The sequence below is a fragment of the Papio anubis genome, chromosome 17, assembly GCF_008728515.1.
Source record: "Papio anubis isolate 15944 chromosome 17, Panubis1.0, whole genome shotgun sequence".
NCBI classification, from domain to species: Eukaryota; Metazoa; Chordata; class Mammalia; order Primates; family Cercopithecidae; genus Papio; species Papio anubis.
This window is the reverse complement of record NC_044992.1, coordinates 29,820,859-29,842,982: the sequence shown is the minus strand read 5'-3', so window position 1 is coordinate 29,842,982 and position 22,124 is coordinate 29,820,859. Positions and strand designations below refer to the sequence as shown.

At 40.2% G+C, this 22,124-nt stretch overlaps 1 protein-coding gene across 5 annotated transcripts in view; it reads left to right on the top strand.

Moving 5' to 3' along the window:
• Positions 1–22,124, top strand: part of AATF (apoptosis antagonizing transcription factor) — a 174,791-nt gene that overhangs the window by 77,838 nt on the left and 74,829 nt on the right. For 4 of the 5 annotated variants that reach the window (XR_004179278.1, XR_002517868.2, XM_003912875.4 and 1 more), the window contains one exon: positions 8,188–8,259. The exons of the other annotated variant lie outside the window; for it this stretch is intronic. Coding sequence is in view for 2 of the 4 variants with exons in the window: in XM_003912875.4 (XP_003912924.2) it covers positions 8,188–8,259 (72 nt within the window). In the remaining 2 variants the exon portion in view is untranslated. The remainder of the gene's footprint in view (positions 1–8,187; positions 8,260–22,124) is intronic. 5 annotated transcript variants of the gene reach the window in all.

Here is a 22,124-nt window from a genome sequence, read left to right as displayed (position 1 = left end):
TCATTAGGTGGTAGTTAAGACCCAGTCTGCCCTCAGGGAGCATATACATCATCTGTGGTATATGTGGAGGATTGGTTCCAGGACGCACAAACACTCCCACACCCCCACCCCTACAGACACCAAAATCCACAATGCTCAATTTCCTTATATAAAATGGCATAGTATTTGCATATAACCTACACGCATCCTCCGTATACTTTAAATAGTCTCTAGATTACTTATAATCCCTAATTCAATACAAATGCCATGTAAATAATTGTTATACTACACCGTTTAGGGAATAATAACAAGAAAAAAAATTGGGACATATTCAATGTAGACACAATCATTTATGTCTTAAGTATTTTTGATCCATGGTTGATTAAATCTGTGGATGCTGAACCCACAGAATCAGAAAGCCAACTAGTCTGGAGAGGGTGGCAGACCCTAGCTAACTGAGGTACTGTGTGGGTGGTGTAGCAGTAGAAATAATCCTGCTCCACCCTTGAGGGATGCAGACTGCTCAGGAAGACTTGCACAAGAAGACATCCTCACTGAGCCTGAGAGATTAGTAGGTGTTTGCCCAGTGGAAGGCAAAGAGAATGTGTGCAGAAAGGTTTGTAAGCTTGAGAGAGTGTGGGGCCCATTTTGGGAACTGTAATTAATTTGTTTTGGCAGAGACTGTTGTAGCAAACTGGGATTTGAACTAATTGGTCTGATTCCAGAGCCTGTTCTTCTAACCTCTGGATGTTGAATTGTTTCACTGCTAGGACCAACTGGCCTGTACAGGCACCAAAAGTGAATATGAGAGAATGGCAAGAGATAAGGCTGCATGCATGGGTGAATGATAGATCATGGCCATGTTAAGACTTTTGGACTTTATTCTATAGACTGTAGTGAGTCATTGAAAGATTTTAGGCAGAGGAATATTGTTATCACATTCACATTTTAGAAAGATGATTGGCTGGGCGCAGTGGCTCACGCCTGTAATCCCAGCATTTTGGGAGGCTGAGGCAGGTGGATGGCTTGAGGTCAGGAATTTGAGACCAGCCTGGCCAACATGGTGAAACCTCATCTCTACTAATAATACAAAAATTAGCCAGGTGTGATAACATGTGCCTGTAGTCCCAGCTACTCCAGAGACTGAGGCAGGAGAATCGCTTGAACCCAGGAGGCAGAGGTTTCAGTGAGCAGAGATCATGCCACTGCACTCCAGCCTGAGTGACAGAGCGAGACCCCGTCTAAAAAAAAAAAAAAAGGTAATTGTAGGAGATTTTCTATAAAGGACTAGAAAGTTATGAGAGCGAGGCCTGGAAGGAATAGGAGATGACAGATTGAGAGACATTTATACAGGTGAGTAGTTCTTACTTAGGAGTGGCCGCACATGAAGAGGTAAAGGAAAGTGAGAAGGTTGGAATGACTCCCAGGGTTTCAGGGAACTAGATAGGTCTTGGTAGTAATCATTGATATGTGCAAAAGAGGGGCTGCAAGGAGAACATCTTTTTTGTTGTTGTTTTTTGAGGGAAGGAGTGGATTCAGTTTCTGACCCTTCAGAAATCCAAGTTGAGAGATTTTTCAGTCGAGAGGAGGATGTAGGTATTTATTAGTTGATAGTTTGGCAACAGCTTAATTGCTGTTTCCCAGGGAGAGTACAGTGTGACAAGAATAAAGAGTGACAAGAGTAGAATCCTGAAGAATGTCAACATACGTGAGATAGACAGGGTAAGAGGAGCTCGTAAAGAATGCTGAGGAACAGTGGCCATTGAGGGAGGAGGGCAGGAGGAGGTTAGTGACAGCGGTGAATACAAGACAGTTGTTTAGTAAGGGGTCAGGAGCGCCTGGTGCGTCAGAGAAATCACAAAGGGCAGCATCATTTCATTTGTGATCACATTTCTTCACGTGAAATATTTGCCTTTGGTTACTGAAGAATTCCAGAAACCTCAAACTAAAACTTTCCGTACTTAAAAGGCCTCTAGAATTTCTGTGTAAACTTTTACTGTCTTGATTGGTTTGTTTCATAAAAGCCTTTTGGAATCCAGTTGTAGAGGGAATGAGAGAAATAGAAAACCACCACTAGGGAAACCCCACCCTAATGATTTTTGCAGGCAAGGTTCACCCATAGATGCTAAAATCAATGGGCAAAAGTTTGAGGAGAAACTGTATTTATATGGTCTCTAAGTATCTCCCCCAAGATATTTGTCCATTACGAAGAGAAACATAGTGGCTTTGCAATAATCTAGCAGATGCCACCTTAACCAAGTGTTCAAGATGAACAGCACCAGTAAAGAGACATATCCACACCCCCTCTGTCTTCAGTAGAAAGATACAACATCATTTCTGTGGTATTCTTGCCACAAAATGCCTAACCTTAATCTCATCATAAAACAGCATACAAACCCACATTGTGAGACACTCTACCAAATAACTGACCTGCACTCGTCAAGTGTCAAAATAATGAGAAAACAAGGACTGAGGGACTGTCTCAGATTTCAGAATAAGGAGACATCACAGTGAGTTGTAATGTGAGGTCTTAGAAACCTAAAATTATTACAGAACAAAAAGTGTGTAATATGAGTTCATGTGTGTTGAATTGGTTTTGGTTTTGTCATCTGTACTCACCTGGCTCATCTTGAGACCATAAATAAGAGGATGTGGTCAGAATCAGGGAGTAGTCTTTACTCAGCAATAGCATAGCAACTGACATCTCCAGAAATCCCCGGTCAGGCACTGCTAAGCGATTTACATGCAGAGGCAGAAAGAGCGCAAGCTCTGGAGCCAAACTTCGTAGGTTTGAAAGCTGACTTTTCCATTTCCCGGCCTGGAGACTTTGGACAAATTTCTTTACATCTCTGTGCTTCAGTGTCCTCATCTGTGAAAGGAGTATGATCATAGAAGTGACATTTCATAGGGTTGTTATGCAGATTAAATGAGCTAATTCATGTGAAGTAACATTGCCAGCATTACATAGTTAGTAAGTAGCAAACTGGGATTTGAACTAATTGGTCTGATTCCAGAGCCTGCTCTTCTAATCTCTGGATATTGAGTTGTTTCACTGGCAAGACCAACTCTATACAGGCACCAGAATGATGCCTTGGCTACCTTAGCATCCTTTCCTAAGGGGTTAAACCAAGTGGCCCTCCCAGGCTAGATGAGAATATTATAAACAACTTTCTAGAGTTAGACTTCAAGAACAGACAGTGTATGCCATCTGTCATCACTGATACTAGGGCCCAACACTGAGCAGTTTTTGCTCCTTGTTTGTGATAGGGTTGTACATGTAAGACTTCCAGAAATGTAGCAAAGATTAACATTACCTTCTAGAAACAGTTTAAATAATAACACTTCATTAGTTCAAATGATACAGCCTGGTCAGACTTGCTAATTGGATGCTAGAAAATAATGTTTTTTAAAAAAAATTTTGGTTTTTGGAAATACAGTAATTATAATTATTGATTATCAGTATTCTAGTCGGCATTACATATAAGTGGATTTAGTTATGATTTAATCAGAAATCATAATGTAAGTTGATCAAACTCCCGAGCCTTTAATAATATGATGTCTTACTGTGTTGGTCTGTTCTTCCACAACAAAATAATATTTATCTTTTCTTAGTATGGTTGGGAAAAGGTGATTTAATATTAAAACATACACCCGTTTTCAGTAGTATTGAGATTAGATGAATACGTTATGCTAAGTACAGATTACTAAATGGTCTTTAATCTGATTTCTTCCTAAAGCCTATATTTCATCATGTAGTTAATAGTTATTAACTGTATTGTATTAAATGTAAAGATATTCTACAGCACAGTGCCATCTAATAAAAATATTAATATGTATTTTTATTATTTAATATTATACATGCAATTTTAAATGTTCTAGTAGCCACATTGAAAAAGTAAAAAGTAAAAGATGAACTTGATTTTAATAACAAATTTCATTTACCAATATATAAAAATATTATTTCAAAAATTTATTATTTTAAGAATTATTGATGACATATATTATTTTTTTGTCCCAAGTCCTCAAAATCTGGTTTGTATCTTATACTTAATTACAGTACATCTCAATTCAGACTAGCCCCACTTCAAATGCATAGTAGCCATGTGTGGCTAGTAGCTACTGCATTGCATAACACAACTGTAGGGTATAGTTCATAGTCTTTGTCTAGAAAGTGAATTAAACCCATTTGTGGACACAGCCAAGAGTAGTAATCATACTTTCAGATGGACACTGAAGTTTAGTGAGGCCTAAGGACATTAAAAGATATATTTAATTAACAGTATTTTTGCTTTATATTTAAATAAAAAGTTATATAAATATTTATGCTCATACATTGACACAACTTTTGGGAGGGCATTTTGACTCAGTCAGGTTTACATGTGCATAGCTTTCAACTCAGCAATTTCACATCTCAGGGTTATGTATTGGCCAGGCTCAGTGGCTCATGCTTGTAATTCCAGCACTTTGGGAGGCTGAGGTGGGAGGATCACTTGAGCTTAGGAATTTGAGACCAGCCTGGACAACATAGCAAGACCCTCTCTCTACAAAAAAAAAAAAAAAAAAATTTAAAAAATTAGCCAGGCGTGGTGGCACACACTTCTAGTCCCAGCTCCTTGGTGGTGGTGGGGGCTGGGAGGCAGAGGTTGGGGGATGGCTTGAGCCCGGGAGGTCAAGGCTATAGTGGGCCGTCATCGCACCACTGCACTCCATCCTGAGCAACAAAGCAACACCCTATCTCAAAAAACAAAACAAAACATCACCAACAAAAGACAGAGGTCTTTTTTCATTTTATAAAAAGTGAATAATTAGACTGGGCGTGGTGGCTCACGCCTGTAATCCCAGCACTTTTGGAGGCCAATGCAGGTGGATCACTTGAGTCCAAGAGTTTGAGACCAGCCTGGGCAACATGGTGAAACCCCATCTCTACTGAAAATACGCATATTAGCTGGGCATGGTGGTACACTCCTATAGTTCCAGCCACTCAGGAGGCTGAGGTGGGAGGATGGCTTGAGCCTGCGAGTCAGACGTTGCAGTGAGCCAAGATAGCACCACTGCATTCCAGCCTGGGTGACTGAGACCCTGTCTCAACGACAACAACAAAAAGAAGTGAAGAATTAGAAGCAATGTATATGTTCAAAAATATGAAAATATGGTACTTCTGTTCCTACCGTTATATGCAGCCATTTATAAATTGTTTATGGGACATTGCTTATAAGGCTAAGTGAGAAAATTCATTCAAAATTATATGAATATATATGTAAAAGGATCATTGTGTGAAACAAACATAACAACAACTGTCTATAGGTAGAAGGATTTTGTGTGGGATTTGTTTTTGTTTTTTAGATAAGCTTATACTCTGTAGTGAGCCGTGATCACACCACTGCACTCCAGCCTGAGCTACAAAACCCAGACCTGAGGGCTCACTGCAGTCTCAACCTCCTAGGCTTAAGCAATCCTTCCACCTCAGCCTCCCGAGTAGTTGGGACTACAGGCACATGCCACCATGCCTGGCTAGTTTTCTTACTTTTTTATTTTACTTATTTATTTTTTTGAGACAGAGTTGTGCTCTGTCGCCCAGGCTGGAGTACAGCGGCCTGATCTCGGCTCATTGCAACCTCCACCTCCTGGGTTCAAGCGATTCTCCTCCCTCAGCCTCCCGAGTAGCTGGGATTACAGGCACGCACCACCATGCCTGGCTAATTTTTGTATTCTTAGTAGAGATAGGATTTTGCTGTGTTGGCCAGGCTGGTCTTAAACTCCTGACCTCAGGTGATCCACCTGCTTCAGGTTCCTAAAGTGTTGGGATTATAGGCATGAGCCACTGCACCAAGCCAGTTTTTTTACTTCTTGGTTTTTGTTTGTTTGTTTTATTTTTGAAACAAAATCTCTCTCTTGTCACCCAGGCTGGAGTGCAGTGGCGTGATCTCGGTTCTCTGCAACCTCCATCTCCCGGGTTCAAGAGATTCTGCTGCCTCAACCTCCCTATTTACTGGGATTACAGGCATGTGCCACCACACCCGGCTAATTTTTGTATTTTTAGTAGAGATGGGGTTTCAACATGTTGGCCAGGCCGGTCTTGAACCCTGACCTCAGGTGATCTGACCCACCCCTGGCCTCCCAAAGTACTAGGATTACAGGCGTGAGTCACCGTGCCTGGCTAGTTTTTTTTACTTTTTGTAGAGACAGGGTGGTGCTATGTTGCCCAGGCTGGTCTTGAACTCCTGGGCTCAGGCGATCTTCTGCCTGGCCTCTCAAAGTGCTCAGGTTATAGGCATGAGCCACTGTGCCAAGCCAACTGTATGTGTTTTCTGTGTGGGATTTTTTTTTTTTTTTAATTTTTTGTATTTTATACCTTTTGTATTACTTTCTTTCTGTTGATGTGGGAGTACAGACAGGGTCTTACTATGTTGTCCAGGCGGGTTTTGAACTCCTAGCTTCAAGCAATCCTTCTGCCTCAGCCTCCCAAAGTGCTGGGATTACAGGCGTGAGCCACCGCACCCTGCCACTATTACTTGTATAATAGGGAAAATCTTATCAGTATTATTCTTGTAAAATTCGTTTGTTGAAATAAAGAATTACCATTGGGAGGCTGAGCTGTGGTAATTATTTGATAGAAGTATAGAAGTGTTCCTAAAACTTTAAAATATTATGTATTGAATACATGAAAATACCACATTTTGTTTATGGATAGTGTTTTGCCCTAGTAGAGTTTTTTGGGTTAGAATTTTATTTTATGTATATAGAGAGGGCACATTATAATGAGAAGAAAAGGATACCCTTTTGAGTTATCTTTGGTATGATTTGGACTGTATAAGGTCTTGTATTTTCTAGAGAATCTCAAACACATCATACAAAATATTTTTTTTTTGCAGTTGGTGGGAAATGTAGGTGATATAACTTCCCTAGTACCTAGACTGAAGACCTAGGAATCAAACTTACTGTGAATTCAGTTGTGTTTCTCCATTTAAAGGTGGGGGAAATGAAAGACCCCCTGGATCTAGTGCATGGAGATGACGTGGAATTACAGATCCCTTTTCTGACTTGGGGAACCAGTGGCAGTGTGGATGGTGTTGATGAGGTGTTGCATTCAGATGCTATACCACTACCTTTGCTGCTGCCAGTAGATGACTTTTATGACATCTATTAAAATGAAAAATGCTTAAGATATATGTAGAGGAAGAAAATGAAGTAGTCAATTCCTCATTGTCTTTAGTCTGGAATAATGTCTAAGGGTTGTATATTGCTCAAAAGCACAAGTGTACCTATTCTTTTTTGAGGCTGTGCTATAAATGAATTTGTGTTGAACTGTCATTTACAATATGCTGTTATCAGACTTTTCTCCTGTAGCATTAACGAAAAAGGGAAAAATGTACAGTCAGCCCAACATACTTGTGAGTTCCACATCTGCGGATTCAACCAACCAAGGATTGAAAATATTCACGCCTGGGGAAAGGATCGTTGTGTCTATACCTGTGAACAAGTGCAGACTTTTTTCTTGTCATTATTCCCTAAACAATATATTGTAACAACTGCTTACATAGTATTTACACTGCATTAGGTATTTTAAGTAATCTAGAGATGAGTTAAGTATATGGGAGCGTATTTGTAGATTACATGCAAATACTGTGCCTTTTTTTTTTTTTTTTTTTTTTCTTGAGACAGAGTCTTGCTTTGTCACCCAGGCTGGGGTGCAGTGGCCGGATCTCAGCTCACTGCAAGCTCCGCCTCCTGGGTTTAGACCATTCTCCTGCCTCAGCCTCCCGAGTAGCTGGAACTACAGGCGCCCGCCACCTTGCCCGGCTAGTTTTTTGTATTTTTTAGTAGAGACGGGGTTTCACCGTGTTAGCCAGGATAGTCTCGATCTCCTGACCTCGTGATCCGCCCGTCTCGGCCTCCCAATGTGCTGGGATTACAGGCTTGAGCCACTGCGCCCGGCCTACTGTGCCATTTTATATAAGGAACTTGAGCATCCGTGGATTTTTTTTATCCATGAGGAGCCCTAGAACCATTCCCCCACAGATCCCATAGGATGACCGTAGTTGGTCATCCCAGCGACAGTGGTAAGGGCCTATGAATTTTTCCCTATCCCACTTTGTAGCCAGATGTTCCAGTGATCGGTTCTGGAGTTTGTTAACTCACGGAATGTGTTTCCTCTCCTAGGTTAATAGTTACTAATGTTGCTGCCTGTTTGCTTCCTGCTTTATTTAGGTTTCATGTCCTTAGCAAGCTACTGAGTTTCATGGCACCTATTGACCATACTACAATGAATGATGACGCCAGGTGAGTAATAGATTAATTATGTGTCTCAAATGGCTTCATGACAGCCTGATATTGACTTGCTCTACAGCCTTCGCCCTCTCCATTTCTTCTTATCAGTTAACCATTTGTCATTGGCATCATAGTAGGGGTCACATCTCTTCACCCTCATAATTACTATAAAACCAAACCAAAATCTTGCATAAATATCAGTGCTGCCTTTGGTGGTTCGTTTGGTTTTCCTGTTTTGTTGTGAGCTTTAGCCCAGCTCCCTGGGACATCTGAGCTCTCTAGGACAGGGCAGGCGGCCCATCGTTTGTACTTGGGGCTGTTGTGCATATGCTTTCCTTTTGAAAGTGGCTCTAGTGAGTGCTCTGGAGATGTGCATATGTTGTATTTGTTGGGGATTGTGAGTGTGTTTACAAAAGATATGTATGCTTATTTTATAAAGCTGAAATGAGAGAAATACAGAAAAAAAAAGTATGCTTATGATATTGCTATTCAGAGATAACCTTTTTAAAATAACAGTTTCTTCTGTATCTATTAATCGGCATTCTATAATGAAGAGCTTCCTCTTCTCCCTCATTTATTTACCATTTATTTATTCATTTATATCAATATGGACTCATGTTTTCAATGAGTTATATTTATTTTGATGTTAAAATTGTCCCAGATAGTGGAAGTGCCTTCAAACTGGCTTGTGTCCTTCAAAGTTGTCTTCAGTCATTCTTTGAGTACTTCCTTACTTTCTGGCACAATAAGATATTTAATGCTCATCTTAGACTTTCCATCTTCCAGCCCTGAAATCAGTCTTTCTTGAAGGAGCCCTGGTTCTTTTTAGTGGATTGTGGTATTTAGAAACCAGTATCTAGGTACTAGGGGTGCTTCTTGTTAGTGAGTGTTGCTATTTCTAGGCCTGTCAGGAGAGAGAGAAGTGTACGTGTATATACTCGCACATACACAGAAGACAGCCACTTTTAACATCCCACAGTATTTCACTTCAGCTTTTGTAAGTTCCCTTTCAGTATGTTCCTGTTTTTCTTTTTTATAGTACTGAAATTATATTCAGGAAATATTTTATATACTGAGAGCATTTTCATGTCATTAAAATAATTAAATTTTTTAAATGACCAAATAATATTGTTATAATATTTATTTAGCCATTCACTACTTGTTGGACATTTAAATGGCTTTTAATTGTCTTTGTTGTAAATAATGCATGAGAGGCATTTTTTAACATATTTACCAAGTGAAATTATTGGTCATAATATAGGCACAGGTAGTTTTTGCCAGTTTTATCCCTCAAACTACATATAACCTTTTTATTTGAGAGTATTTTGTTACCAAATGCCATCAGATTTTCCACCCCTTGTCTGGAAAGTATGAGATCTGCAAATTTTGACAAACACTATTACTAGTTTTTATTTGGTTTATTCAGCATTTTGAGCACAAAACAGCCTGTGGATAGTTCTGAGTACGTTTATATCTGGCTTTGTGACCCCATCTGCTGTCCTGTACTTTGCAAGTGTATGTCTAGATATGGCCATGGTTTTTTGTTCATTTCTGGATCCAGCCTGTTTAAAAATTTCAGAGTAAAATGAGTGCATCTTAGATTCCCTGTCAGGATGCCATGAAAAAATTACATCAAGAAGAAAGCAGAACTAGATTTTGAAAATTAAACCAAATCCTTTAAGGTTACATTATTATCCCAGGCATAAAATGAAACCTGATTTAGATATTAGTGGCATCTTTTGATCATAGTACTATAAAATCATTCAGAAATCAACTTTATCCCATTCTTAGTTGGAATTTTACTTGAATCCCTTGAGGGGTACTTAGCTTTTCCAGAATCTTACCAATATTAACTCCTAATTTTTGAAGGTCTACTATTTGCTAGACATAAAAATTATTTGAAAATGACTCTATGAGAATTAATTTGGGTATGGTCTATAAAAAATATAAAACCTGACTACAGAGGCATAAGGAAATGGAAGTTCATCTTTCTGACAGGTTAATTCTAGGGGTGGTAGGCAATTGTTGACCATGGCTTTTGCTTCTCAGTGGTGTTAGGACCAACATCTCTTGGTCTTTCCCCTGTGGTCGCAAGATGGCTATTGCAACTTACGCCATCAAACATGCATTCAAGGCAGGAGGAAGAGGAAAGAGCTGTGCCAGCCATACCTGTTTGTTTTTAATCAGAAAAGTAAAAGCTTCCCCAGAATTCCCTTCAGCAAACTTTTTGTATTTCATTGGCCAGAACTGTGTTACGTTGCCACTCCAGGTAGAGCAGGCAAGGGAGAAGGGGTTAGGAATGTGTTTGCTGGGTGACAGTCCTTGTGACATTTATAAGGAAAAAGGGCTATCCCTTGTGGACTGATTTCTAATTACCAGCATTGTTCTCCTGCTGGTTTAGCTACTTAAGGAATGTAATAATATTCTTGTAGCTGGAGGACTGAACATTTGTTTTTACCAAAGTGCACACCATTCTCATTGTGTTTCCTAAGGATAGGGAGATGTGTCCATATCAACTGCTTGTGCTTTATGGTTTGAATAGGCTAGATTAACTATGGGTACAGTAAACAGGCACTAACTCTGTCTCCTGGTATCAGAATTTTTAGGGCCAGTAGTTATTGTTAACTTTTAAGTAAGAAGGAAGCAGTAATAGCTTATCCTCCTTTGTTTTTCTTTAGTGGAAAAACAAAAGTGGAAGTTATCTAGTACCATTCTATTCTGTGTCCCATTTGTACACCACAAATAGGAAAATTTCATAATTGTTAGAATATCAGTATCACTGCATGCTACTTTTCCTCAAGTAAATAGTTTTGCTTTTCCTAAGTGATACATATGTCACTCTTGGTGTGCTGCGGGCATAGAGAATTTTTTTAAATGATTTTAAGGTAGTGAAGGACTTTATAAGCATGACTACAGGGCCAGAAGCTATAAGGTAAAGTATTAATAGACCTGATTACATAAAAGTCACATTGAAAAATACATCAAAAACAAAGTTAATAGGTAAATGATGAACTTGAACAAAAAAATTCCAGCGGATGACATATTTTTCTACTACGTAAAGAGTTTTTGCAAATCTCTAAGAATATCCCAGTAGCAATAATGGACACAGCATGTCAACAAGCAGACTTAAAAATCAAAACAGAAAAATTTCAAGGGCCAAAAACCATAAGCACTTTCAACCTAATCAAAGAAGTGCAAATTATTATAATGAGATTTCTTTTTATTATTTTATTTGAGACAGAGTTTAGCTGTGTCACCCAGGCTGGAGTGCCATGGCACTATTTGGGCTCACTGCAACCTCCGCCTCCTGGGTTCAAGTGATTCTCCTGCCTCAGCCTCCCAAGTAGCTGGACTACAGGCGTGTGCCACCATGCATACCCCCCTCCTTTTTGTTGTCCTTATTCAGTTGGAAAATATTAAAAGGATTAGTAATACCCATCGTTGATGGTGGAAGGAAAAACGCACTTTTGCATACTGTTGTTGGAAATGTAATTGGCAAAATCTTTTGGGAGGACTATTTGACATTGTGTTTCCAACTTTTTTTTTTTTTTTTTGAGATGGAATCTTGCTCTGTTGCCCAGGCAAGAGTGCAGTGGTGCAATCTCAGCTCACTGCAGTCTCCGCCTCCTGGGTTCAGCAGTTCTCTTGCCTCAGCCTCCCATTGGTCAGGCTGGTCTCTAACTCCTGACCTCAGGTGATTTACCTGCCTCAGCCTCCCAAAGTGCTGGGATTACTGGCGTGAGCTGCCATGCCCAGCCCTGTTTCTGATTTTTGAATGTTTCTGTTAACACAGAAAAATCTACTTGTAGGAGATGGCCATTAATAGTTGCCAAATACATTTGTGTCAAGGATCTTTATTGCAGTATTGTTTGTAGAAAAATAAAAAATCCAAATGACCCAAACTAGATAATCACAGTAAAATCATTCAATGAATTTATTACTTTTTTTTTTCTTAATAGAGACAGGGTCTCACTGTATTTTCCTGGGCAGGAATGCAGTGGTGCAATCATAGCTCCCTGCAATCTCCAGTTCCTGGGCTCAAGGGATCCTCCCACCTCAGCCTCTTGAGTAGCTGTGACTAACAGGTGCACACCACCACACTCCACTAATTTTAATTGTGGTAAAATACATGAAACAAAATATTCTGCCCTTTTGATTTATTGTTCCCAGGGGCACCTGCACTTGTGGTTCTTAGCTTACCCGCATCTGGAAGTAGAAGCCCTCTTGTTTTCCTTAGTTGCTCATTGGTTCCAGTTCATCCTTCCACATGTGCCTAAATTGGATTAATCCTCAGTGGTTTTGGTGGGGGTGGTGTGTCCAGTTGCATATCCTTGAATTCCCCCCATATCCCTTTTCCAGTTTGAACTCAGTAAATTTGCCCTTGGTTGACTTACATTGAAACTGGAACGTAGCTCATTAAGGGAGAGAGAGAGATCTTTAACACAGGATATTATCCTGTTGGTGTATCCTGGGGGAGAAAGAAATGTTACCTTTGAAAGGATAGTGGCATCTTCATTTTGTTCTCCTGTTGTGTGGTCTGAGTAGTGTTACCTATTTAGTTAATTTCTGCTGATACAAATTCTTTTCTCACGCTAGGAATTTTTCTCTTCAAGCGCTCTATTTTTTTTATTTTTTTATTTTTTTAACTTTTAAAATGTAAAGTAGCCAAGTTGTGTCCCTGTGTTACCAAATTTCCCTTTGGGGCATTTCCTTCTAGGTAGATGCTGGATATTGATTTAATGCCTTTGGATCTCCTTTGTTGGTGGAAATCTCATGCAATCCCTGATAGTTTCTATGTGCTGGTCTAGTAGATCTTTACTCTTCTCCATTATGAGGTTTACAGGTGGTTTGTATTGCATGCCTGATGAGCATTCCCAATATTGAGAGAAAACAAAATAAAGCCAAATTTGTCCGTGTATTATGTGTTTGCCTGCAAGGGAGGTGGTTACATGAGCTTAAAAATGATCCCTGGCTTTGCTAAACCCCTGATGCTCTTGACACAGGGCAGCTTAGCTCCCAGGACAGCGTCATCTTTTTTTTTTTTTTGAGACAGAGTCTCGCTCTCTCACCCAGACAGTGGCATAATCTCGGCTCACTGCAGCCTCCACCTCCCGGGTTCAAGTGATTCTCCTGCCTCAGCCTCCCGAGTAGCTGGGACTCCCAAGTAGACGCGCCACCACGCCTGGCTAATTTTTATATTTTTAGTAGAGATGGGGTTTCACCATGTTGGCTAGGATGGTCTGGATCTCTTGACCTCGTAATCCACCTGCCTTGGCCTCCCAAAGTCCTGGGATTACAGGCGTGCGCCACCACACCTGGCCGATAGCGTCATCTTTAAGAGGCAAAGGATCGCCTTTTTCTGTAGAGCCAGAGCTATTGGTGGCCTAAGGAGAAGAAAAGGCTTGACATCTCATTGGTAGAGAATTCTCTCAGCATATCATCACCAGCAAAAGCAGGTCAGTACTTAACTTGCATGATTTGCAGGGCTGTTGTTTACTTCTCTACTGAAGTTATTCTAAGCTCATCAAGGACCTTTTAGAAACAGTGCTTACATTGAGTAATGTGGAATCCCACCCACCCCATGCCATTAGACCAGAGGGAGAATGATGTGACCATTAAACATGCTATATGCACATATCAAAATATCACCTGCACACCATAAATATGTACACATATTATCTATCAATACAGAGAAAGAAAAGCCAGTGTTGGATACTGATATGGTTACTGATATGGTTTGGATTGGCGTCCCTGCCAAATCTCATGTTGAAATGTCATCACCAGTGTTGGAGGTGGGGCCTGGTGGGAGGTGACTGGATCATGGGGGTGGATTTCTCATCAGTGTTTTAGCACCATTCCCCTGGTGCTGTTCTCATAACAGTGAGTTCTTGAGAGATCTGGTGGTTTAGCGGTGTGTGGCTTCTCCCCTGTCCCGACTCTCTGGCTCCCGCTCTGGCCATGTGAGGCGTCTGCTCCCCCTTCGCCTTCTGCCGTGATTGTAAGCTTCCAGAGGCCTCATCAGAAGTTTCCAGAGGCCTCATCAGAAGCTGGACAGATGCCTGGTGCCATGCTTCTTGTACAACCTGCACAACTGTGAGCCAATTAAACCTCCTGTCTTAATAAATTACCCAGCCTCAAGTATTTCTTTACTGCACCGCAAGAATGGCCTAATACACATGCATTCCAAAAATGAAAATAAAATAAATGCAGATGATCTGTCACTATAGTTCTAACAAAGTGAAGAATTTGGGGTTATGGAAATAAGCATCTGCTTTTTGCCTGTGTTTCTGACAGACCCTCTGAGGCAGACTGAGTTAATTGTCATTTGTTGTGTGGATGTAAGTCAGTAAAATGCTAGTGTGACAAGAGAAACAAATACTGACTAAGACCCCTGAGACAGGAAGAGATGTGTTCCTCGGAGCTGGCCACTGACTCAGATTTGGGAAGGGGCATCCATGTGAACCTCCTCTGTTGGCATGGGTTTTGGCTGTCAGGATGGAAAGGGTCTGGTGACGGCAGTCAGCTTGATGCATGCCAAAGAAAATAGGTGTTTGCCTTGCATTAAATTCTGCTTCAAGGAGAGGTTATTAGATAGATTTAACTCTGGTACTGTTCAAAGTGTAGGTATTGAATTTTTCTAAGTAGATTCCCCCCCTTATTCCAAAAATGGTAGCAAGATTAACATTTTGTAGGTACTCCATTCCTTTGCACATAACTTAAAGAAATTCTCAATATGTACAGCAAGGGTTTCAATTTTAGCTCCCTATTCTGTCCCCCAAAATAAAAAACCACCTTTCCCACTCCTTTTATGAAGCTGCTGGCATTAAAAAAGAGCAAGGAGAGGATCCTTTAATGATAAGTACTGAGCACCAAATACATTATTGTTTTACATCTGGAGTTTTAGAAAAGAAATGTACAAATGTAATCCAGCCTTGTAAAGTGCTTTGTCAACATCACTGCCACGTTGTTCTCGAGATGCCTTGGTCTAATAGGATTTGTACAGGCAATTTATCTTCGGCTTGCCATTTTTGTGTATGGGTCTGCACCCTAAATATGGGCATACTCTACCACTCTACTGATGATATTCTTTTCCCCCATTTGGTAACCCAGAGGTTAGTTAAACCATCTCTTGCTCCCCGCTACGTGTATTTAATAGGAATATGCACCGAATCATGGTGAGATATTCTGGTATAGCTTGCTCAGCATTTGAGAACACATCAGTTAATAACCCCTGAAATACCCTCCATAGAGCATTTTCTGTTGGTTAAAAACTTGCAAGCAAGAATGGTTAAAGTACAGATGTTTTCTCTGAGGCTTCTTATCTCCTAAAAAGACACAGGTTATTCTGACAGGTGAGACAAGCCCGGGCAAATATGCAACATTGATCTAATCAGCAGGAACAAGAGCAACATTTTAACTGGGGCTGCCTTTTACCAGCGTCATTAAAGCCTCCCATTACTCTTTTATTAGAGGTTCCCTCTCTTCCTTATCAGATTACAGAATGAACATAACTCATGGCAGTGATTGGATCTCTTGTTAAAGAGGATTACAGCTTTGCATTAACTCGGATTGACACAGTTTATAATTCGCTTGTTGATTCTCAGGCGGGCAGCACCACACGTTTGACCCCCCAAGCAGTGCTGAGGGGAAAGGACCCCCATATATCATCATTAAAGATGGCGTTCAGCACAGAGATAGGGGCACAGGGCCTTCTTCCTCCAGTGATGTCAGAAAGGACAAAGGAAACACTCTCAAGTTCAAACCGAAGGCTTGGGCCAGAGTTTTAAAAGTGAGTTGGAAAAAAAAACACTGCTGTTGTTTCTTCGATTTTTCCTGATTTGCTACTATTCAGTCTCTTATTCTAGAGAATTTGCATTGTCAAAATGAAGCCTTGGCTCCAAGCAGGAGGTAGAGTGATAAAAGCACATCTTCTAGAAAGAGATTTGTAGATGCTGAAAAGATAAATCCTTCCTCAAAATGGGCCTTTTTGACTATAGTTCTCATTTCTGCACCTATAGTCTCATCGCTTCTTCAAAGGATTGTAAATCCTCTTTTTTCCCCAAAGGGATATTTCACATTCTTTAAAGTGTGTGTAAATGTTTCTCTTAAGGACTTGTTTTTAAATTTTTATTATTATTGGCCTTCTAAATATATTGCAATATCTTACAGATATTGTATTAATCACAACTAAGTAACTTGCAAGTTACTTGCAAGTGGGTAAGCAATAGTGAAGTTTTTCACCTTAGTTTAGTTAGTCATAACCATGTTATTAATGTTTCCCACAGTGATCACTGAGCCAGCAGTCGATTGCTAAGATACGATGTCTGTTTCTAAGTGCAGTTGTACTTCGCTCTGATTTATCCACTGTAAGTCTGTCCCCTGTGTCTGATGGGCAATGAAATAACAGAGAATAATCATATCATATTTCACTTACTGAGAGTTTACTATATGCCATTGCACCAAGCCCTTCACATACATTTTCATTTGTTCTTTATAAAAAAAAAGAGAAGTGATTGATGTTATCTGCATTTTATAAGAATACTAAGGCATAGAACAATTAAGTAACTTGCCCAAGTTGAGCAGCAAGTAAGTAGTGGAACAGGTATGTGCATCTAAGAGTGTGGTCCCCAACCCCCACTGCTATTGCCAAGAAATTAACAAGCTTTTAGAAATATGTGAGAATAATGTGCCAAAGGGAAGCCCCCCACCCCCACCCCTAGCCGCTCTTTCAAAAACTTCTTTGGGGGGAAAATCTTTCCATTAAAATGCTTTTCCCCCCCTTTCTTTTATAGGAGAGATACTTTCTATATAGGAAGGTTTTGCCTGTCAGTCATTCATATGTTAGTGTGAATCACTGGATTCCCAAACCTGGTTTTATGTTATCTCATTCTAGTTACAAAGACCTTAGACCTCATAATTAGCTTTGAATCCTGATCCATTATATTTAGTCAGTTTATGCTTATAATTCTATTCTGTGCCACAGTCAGGCACCTGTCACTTACTTTTCATAGAGACTATCTTTTTCCCATATAATAAAAATAGCGCATGCTTATGGAAGACAATTTGAAAAATATAGAAAGGACAAAGAAAAATGTGTCATTCTGCTATTGAGGGTAGAACATTATTAATTCTTTCATATGTTTTCTTATAGAATTTTTTGTGTATATATTTTATGCAGATATATACATATGTTTTTGAATCTTTTTTCAGATTAACTTATAAGCATTTTAATGCCTTAAGTATTTTTAAAAGCATTTTAATAACCTTATAATCTGTTATGGAATATTTATTATTGTTAGACATTTAGGTTGTTTGTAGTTGCCTTTCTTTTCAAGTAGTGCTGCACTGAACATATATATACAGAAATCTATGTTCTAGGATTTCTAGGATTTCTGGGTCAAATATCTCAACTTGCTAATGACTCTTGATGAGTGTTAAGTTTTACTAAGTTACATGACTCCTTTCTTTCCAGCTGAGGCTTATGTCATTTTATCTTTGCTAAGAGGAAGAACTATCTTTTTTCTTTTTTCTTTTTTTTTTTTGAGACAGAGTCTCGCCCGGTCGCCCAGGCTGAAGTGCAGTGGTGTAATCTCGGCTCACTGCAACCTCCACCTCCTGGGTTCAAGTGATGCTCCTGCCTCAGCCTCCCAAGTAGATGGGACTACAGGCATGTGCTATTACACCCGGCTAATTTTGTATTTTTAGTACAGACGGGGTTTTGCCATGTTGGCCAGGCTGGTCTCGAACAGCTGACCTCAGGTGATCTGCCCACCTCGGCCTCCCAGAGTGCTGGGATTACAGGCATGAGCCACCACACCCAGCTGGGAGAGCTATCTTTTAAAAAATATTTTCTGTTTAGATATAAAAGTTACTTACTGTTTTTAAGTTCATAACAAATGACATCTTAGTGAGGACGTATAATGTGGTAGGCAGTGGGCTATAATCTAATGTTTATTTTCTCATTTAATAGTAAATTTGAAGAGTATTAATCATTTATTTATATCATTTGTTCTGTTTTTATCCTTTGCCCATTTTCTTTTTGAGGTTTGACTTTTCTTTATGAATTTTCTTCCTGTATGAATTCTCTATATTATGGCTATATTTATGGTTGTATAAAATTACCTGGACTTTGTAGATTTTTTGCATTTTGCTTACTTGTCAATATTAATGATTTTTATTGGTCACATAGAAGTTTTACTTTTTAACCTAATTAAATATATAAGAACCTTTTTGTGGGGGGTGTTTTTCATTGTTTTATGATTAGGCAATCTCTCCTGTATCCCAGAGCAATTATTCACCTAAATTTTATTTAATTTCATCTGTTTTTTTTTTTAATCTACTTGGAACATTTCTTTAATATATTGTTCAATGATCTTCACTTTTTGTTTCTACTGCCTCTTTTTTTGAGTCCAGGTTTGTTTTTTTTTTTAAACAAAAGACAAGCTTTTACTCTGTTGCCCAGGCTGGAGTGCAATAGCACAATTATAACCCACTGCAGCCTCGAACTCCTGCACTCCAGTGATTCTCCTGCTGCAGCCTCCCAAGTAGCTGGGGCTACAGGCACACACTACCATACCCAGCCTTTTTTTTTCCCTGTAGAGACGGGGTCTTGCTATGTTGCCCCAGCTGGTCTTGAACTCCTGGATTCAACAAGTCCTCCCACCTTGGTCTCCCAAAGTGCTAGGATTACAGACATGAGCCATCACACCTGGCCTTTTATTTATTTATTTATTTTATTTTATTTTTTGAGATGGAGTTTCGCTCTGTCGCCCAGGCTGGGTTGCAGTGGCGCAATCTCAGCTCACTGCAAGTTCCGCCTCCCGGGTTCATGCCATTCTCCTGCCTCATCCTCCCAAGTAGCTGGGACTACAGGCGCCCGCCACCACACCCAGCTAATTTTTTGTATTTTTAGTAGACAGGGTTTCACTGTGTTAGCCAGGATGGTCTGGATCTCCTGACCTCGTGATCTGCCCACCTCGGCCTCCCAAAGTGCTGGGATTACAGGCGTAAGTAAGCCACCGCGCCCGGCCAATTTTTTTTGATTTTTTTAATTCCCACATAGACTATTACACTAACAGCCTATTAACCAATAGTCTCTATTCTCATCAGTTCTCTGTTTCATTGCCAGATTCACCTTCCTCAAATATCACTTAGAGCATGTTACTCTTTGCCTCTAGAATAAAACCCATACTCTCAAGCCTGCCAGTTAAGGCCATTGATGACTTGTTGCCTTGCTACCTTTCTCTCCCTGTCGCCTATTTCACCCCGTGTGCTGTCCAGAGCAGACACCTGCAGTCCCTGGGACACACTCCCTGTTCCGCATGTCTGTTCATTCTACTCACAGCCTGCAGCATCTCCCATCCCCGTCTCACTGTTGTTTCCTGTTGAAATATTCAGTCATGAGGTCACCAGCCTTTCTAGGGAGACTTTAGATTCTCCATCCCCACCGAGCGGGTGGCTTTTTCTTCTTTGAACCCATTCTGTTCCTCCCTAACAGTTATACTGTTAACGGTATAACAGTTCACAGACGCACTTATTGGGGGTTTTCTTCTTGCTAAGAATGTTAACTTAAAAGCCAAAGAAGTATGCCTATGTTTACTGTAATCTTGTATTTGGTATTATCAAGATATATATATTTGGAATAATTTAATTTCAATTGTAGCTGCCTTATATAGCATTTTGTAGCATTTTAGTATTTGCAAAACACTTCATTTAAGGTTTTTTTCCAGTTATTGTTGGCCTTCTCTGAGCTCGGCAACTGACTTAATATTCCTGAGCACCTTATGGCCTCGCTTATATGCAGTGCCACCCTGGGAAGCCTTCTTTATGGGCCATGGTTTCTTTCTTTTACATAGTGAAAATAGGCCTCTTGTTCACTGGATTCTTGAGAATAAAATGTTCTTTTTAATTTTTTAATTTCTGAGAAGGACTATTGTAAATGTAACCCCTACCAGATAATTATTTAAATAAACAAAATTTGTGTTTTCACATCTGTGTATTATGCCACTGTCCCTCAGCACGCAATATAGACATATCCATTTCTGTGCAAACCCCCAAAAAAGATGGGTAGAGGCTTCCTGTCTGAGATGCTTTTAAAAGCCTCCAGCTTATATGTTTGTTTACAGTTTGCTGTTTACAAGATTATTTTTGCAACTTTCCTATAAGATGAAGATGAGTTTCTTGCCTCTTTTGTTGAAATATCTCCAGATCATCTCACTTCTTTCATATACTTTTCTTGGCCGGGCGCGGTGGCTCACGCCTGTAATCCCAGCACTTCGGGAGGCCGAGGCGGGTGGATCACGAGGTTAGGGGATCAAGACCATCCTGGCTAACACGGTGAAATCCCATCTCTACTAAAAATACAAAAAATTAGCCGGGCGTGGTGGCGGGCGCCTGTAGTCCCAGCTACTCGGGAGGCTGAGGCAGCAGAATGGCGTGAACCCGGGGGCAAGACTCTGTCTCATAAAAAAAAAAAAAAAAAAAAAAAAAAACAGAAGCAAAATATACTTTCCTCTGCTTCCATGTCACTTTGTATAGATTTGTATTATATATAGCATCTACCACCAGGTTGCTTCCTAATTATTCATAGGTTAGGTCTCCATGCTAAAACACTGCACTGCTTGAGGGCCAGCTCCTTATTTTGTTCTTAGCTCATGGCCATGTTGGAAAAGACCCAGAATAAAAGGTTCTGCTCTGGGACTTATGATTCTCAACCCTTTGCCTAGAGGGTTTTTGAGGTCATTTTTACTTAGATTGAACCTTGGAAAAAGCTCTCTCAAGAACACTCTTACATTTCCATCACTTCTGAGAGTGTAGACCCTAAACTTTATATATACTGTAGGTTTTCTCCTGCTATATACTATATACTATAGGTTTTCTGTGTTATTTAAACCAGATTTGGTTCTGATGGCCTTCCTATAAATTATTACAGGCCGAGTGTCACCTATCAGAAATTCTTGGGTCCAGAGGAATTTCATATTTCAGATTTTCTTGGATTTGGAAATATTTGTATTATCCCCGTTCAGCATGCCTAATCTGAAAATCTGAAATCTGAAGTGTTCCAATGAGCATTTTCTTACAGCATAATTGGTGTCGGTGCTCAAAAAGGTTTAGATTTTGGAGCATTTCAGATTTCAGATACTTGGATTAGGGATACTCACCATGCAGTTACTGTGGAGCATGAAGAACACCAGCAGGACTCTGCAGTGATTTATAGCTTTAGGTCAGTTTTCTGGACTCTGCTTTCAGTATTTTTCTTTAAGAAGAAAACAGTTCTGGAATGGATTCTGTAAGTGCATTAACAAAGCATACAGGCCTAGCTGCTTTGTTATTTTTAGTGTTTGTATTAAGTGTCAAGCTAAGAAGGGATATTTAGGTCGAGGACCTTGCCTCGTTAGACTTGGAGTTCAAGTTGCTGGCAGCACGTGGTCATGGGACGCTCTCACCAGCCACCCTCCGAAGGGAGGTCTTGAATGAGCCATAACCACACCCTATGCTTTACCACTGTCTCTCTGGGGAGCACAACACTTTATAAACATTAATTCTTTGACCCCCTGGGCACCTCCACTTACAAGGTAAATAAGACTGAAGGCCTTTCTTCCACAATATAGATGAGGAAACATCAGCCCAGATAGGGAAATGACTTGATGAGAGACAGGCGAGCAGGTGTGGGCCCCAAGGTGTTTGGAGTCTCAGTGGCTGACCTGCAGCAGCGCTGGTGGCTGCCAACACCCAGGAGACACAGTCCTGTTCCATTCCCCTTTCTGCTTCTCAGAGGGTAGTGGGGGTTGGGCCTTTTGTCTCTTGTATGGAATGTGAAATGCTGCAAAGACGAGCAATTGTTCTTCAATGCTTTGTGCTCCCCTATAAGAAAGAAG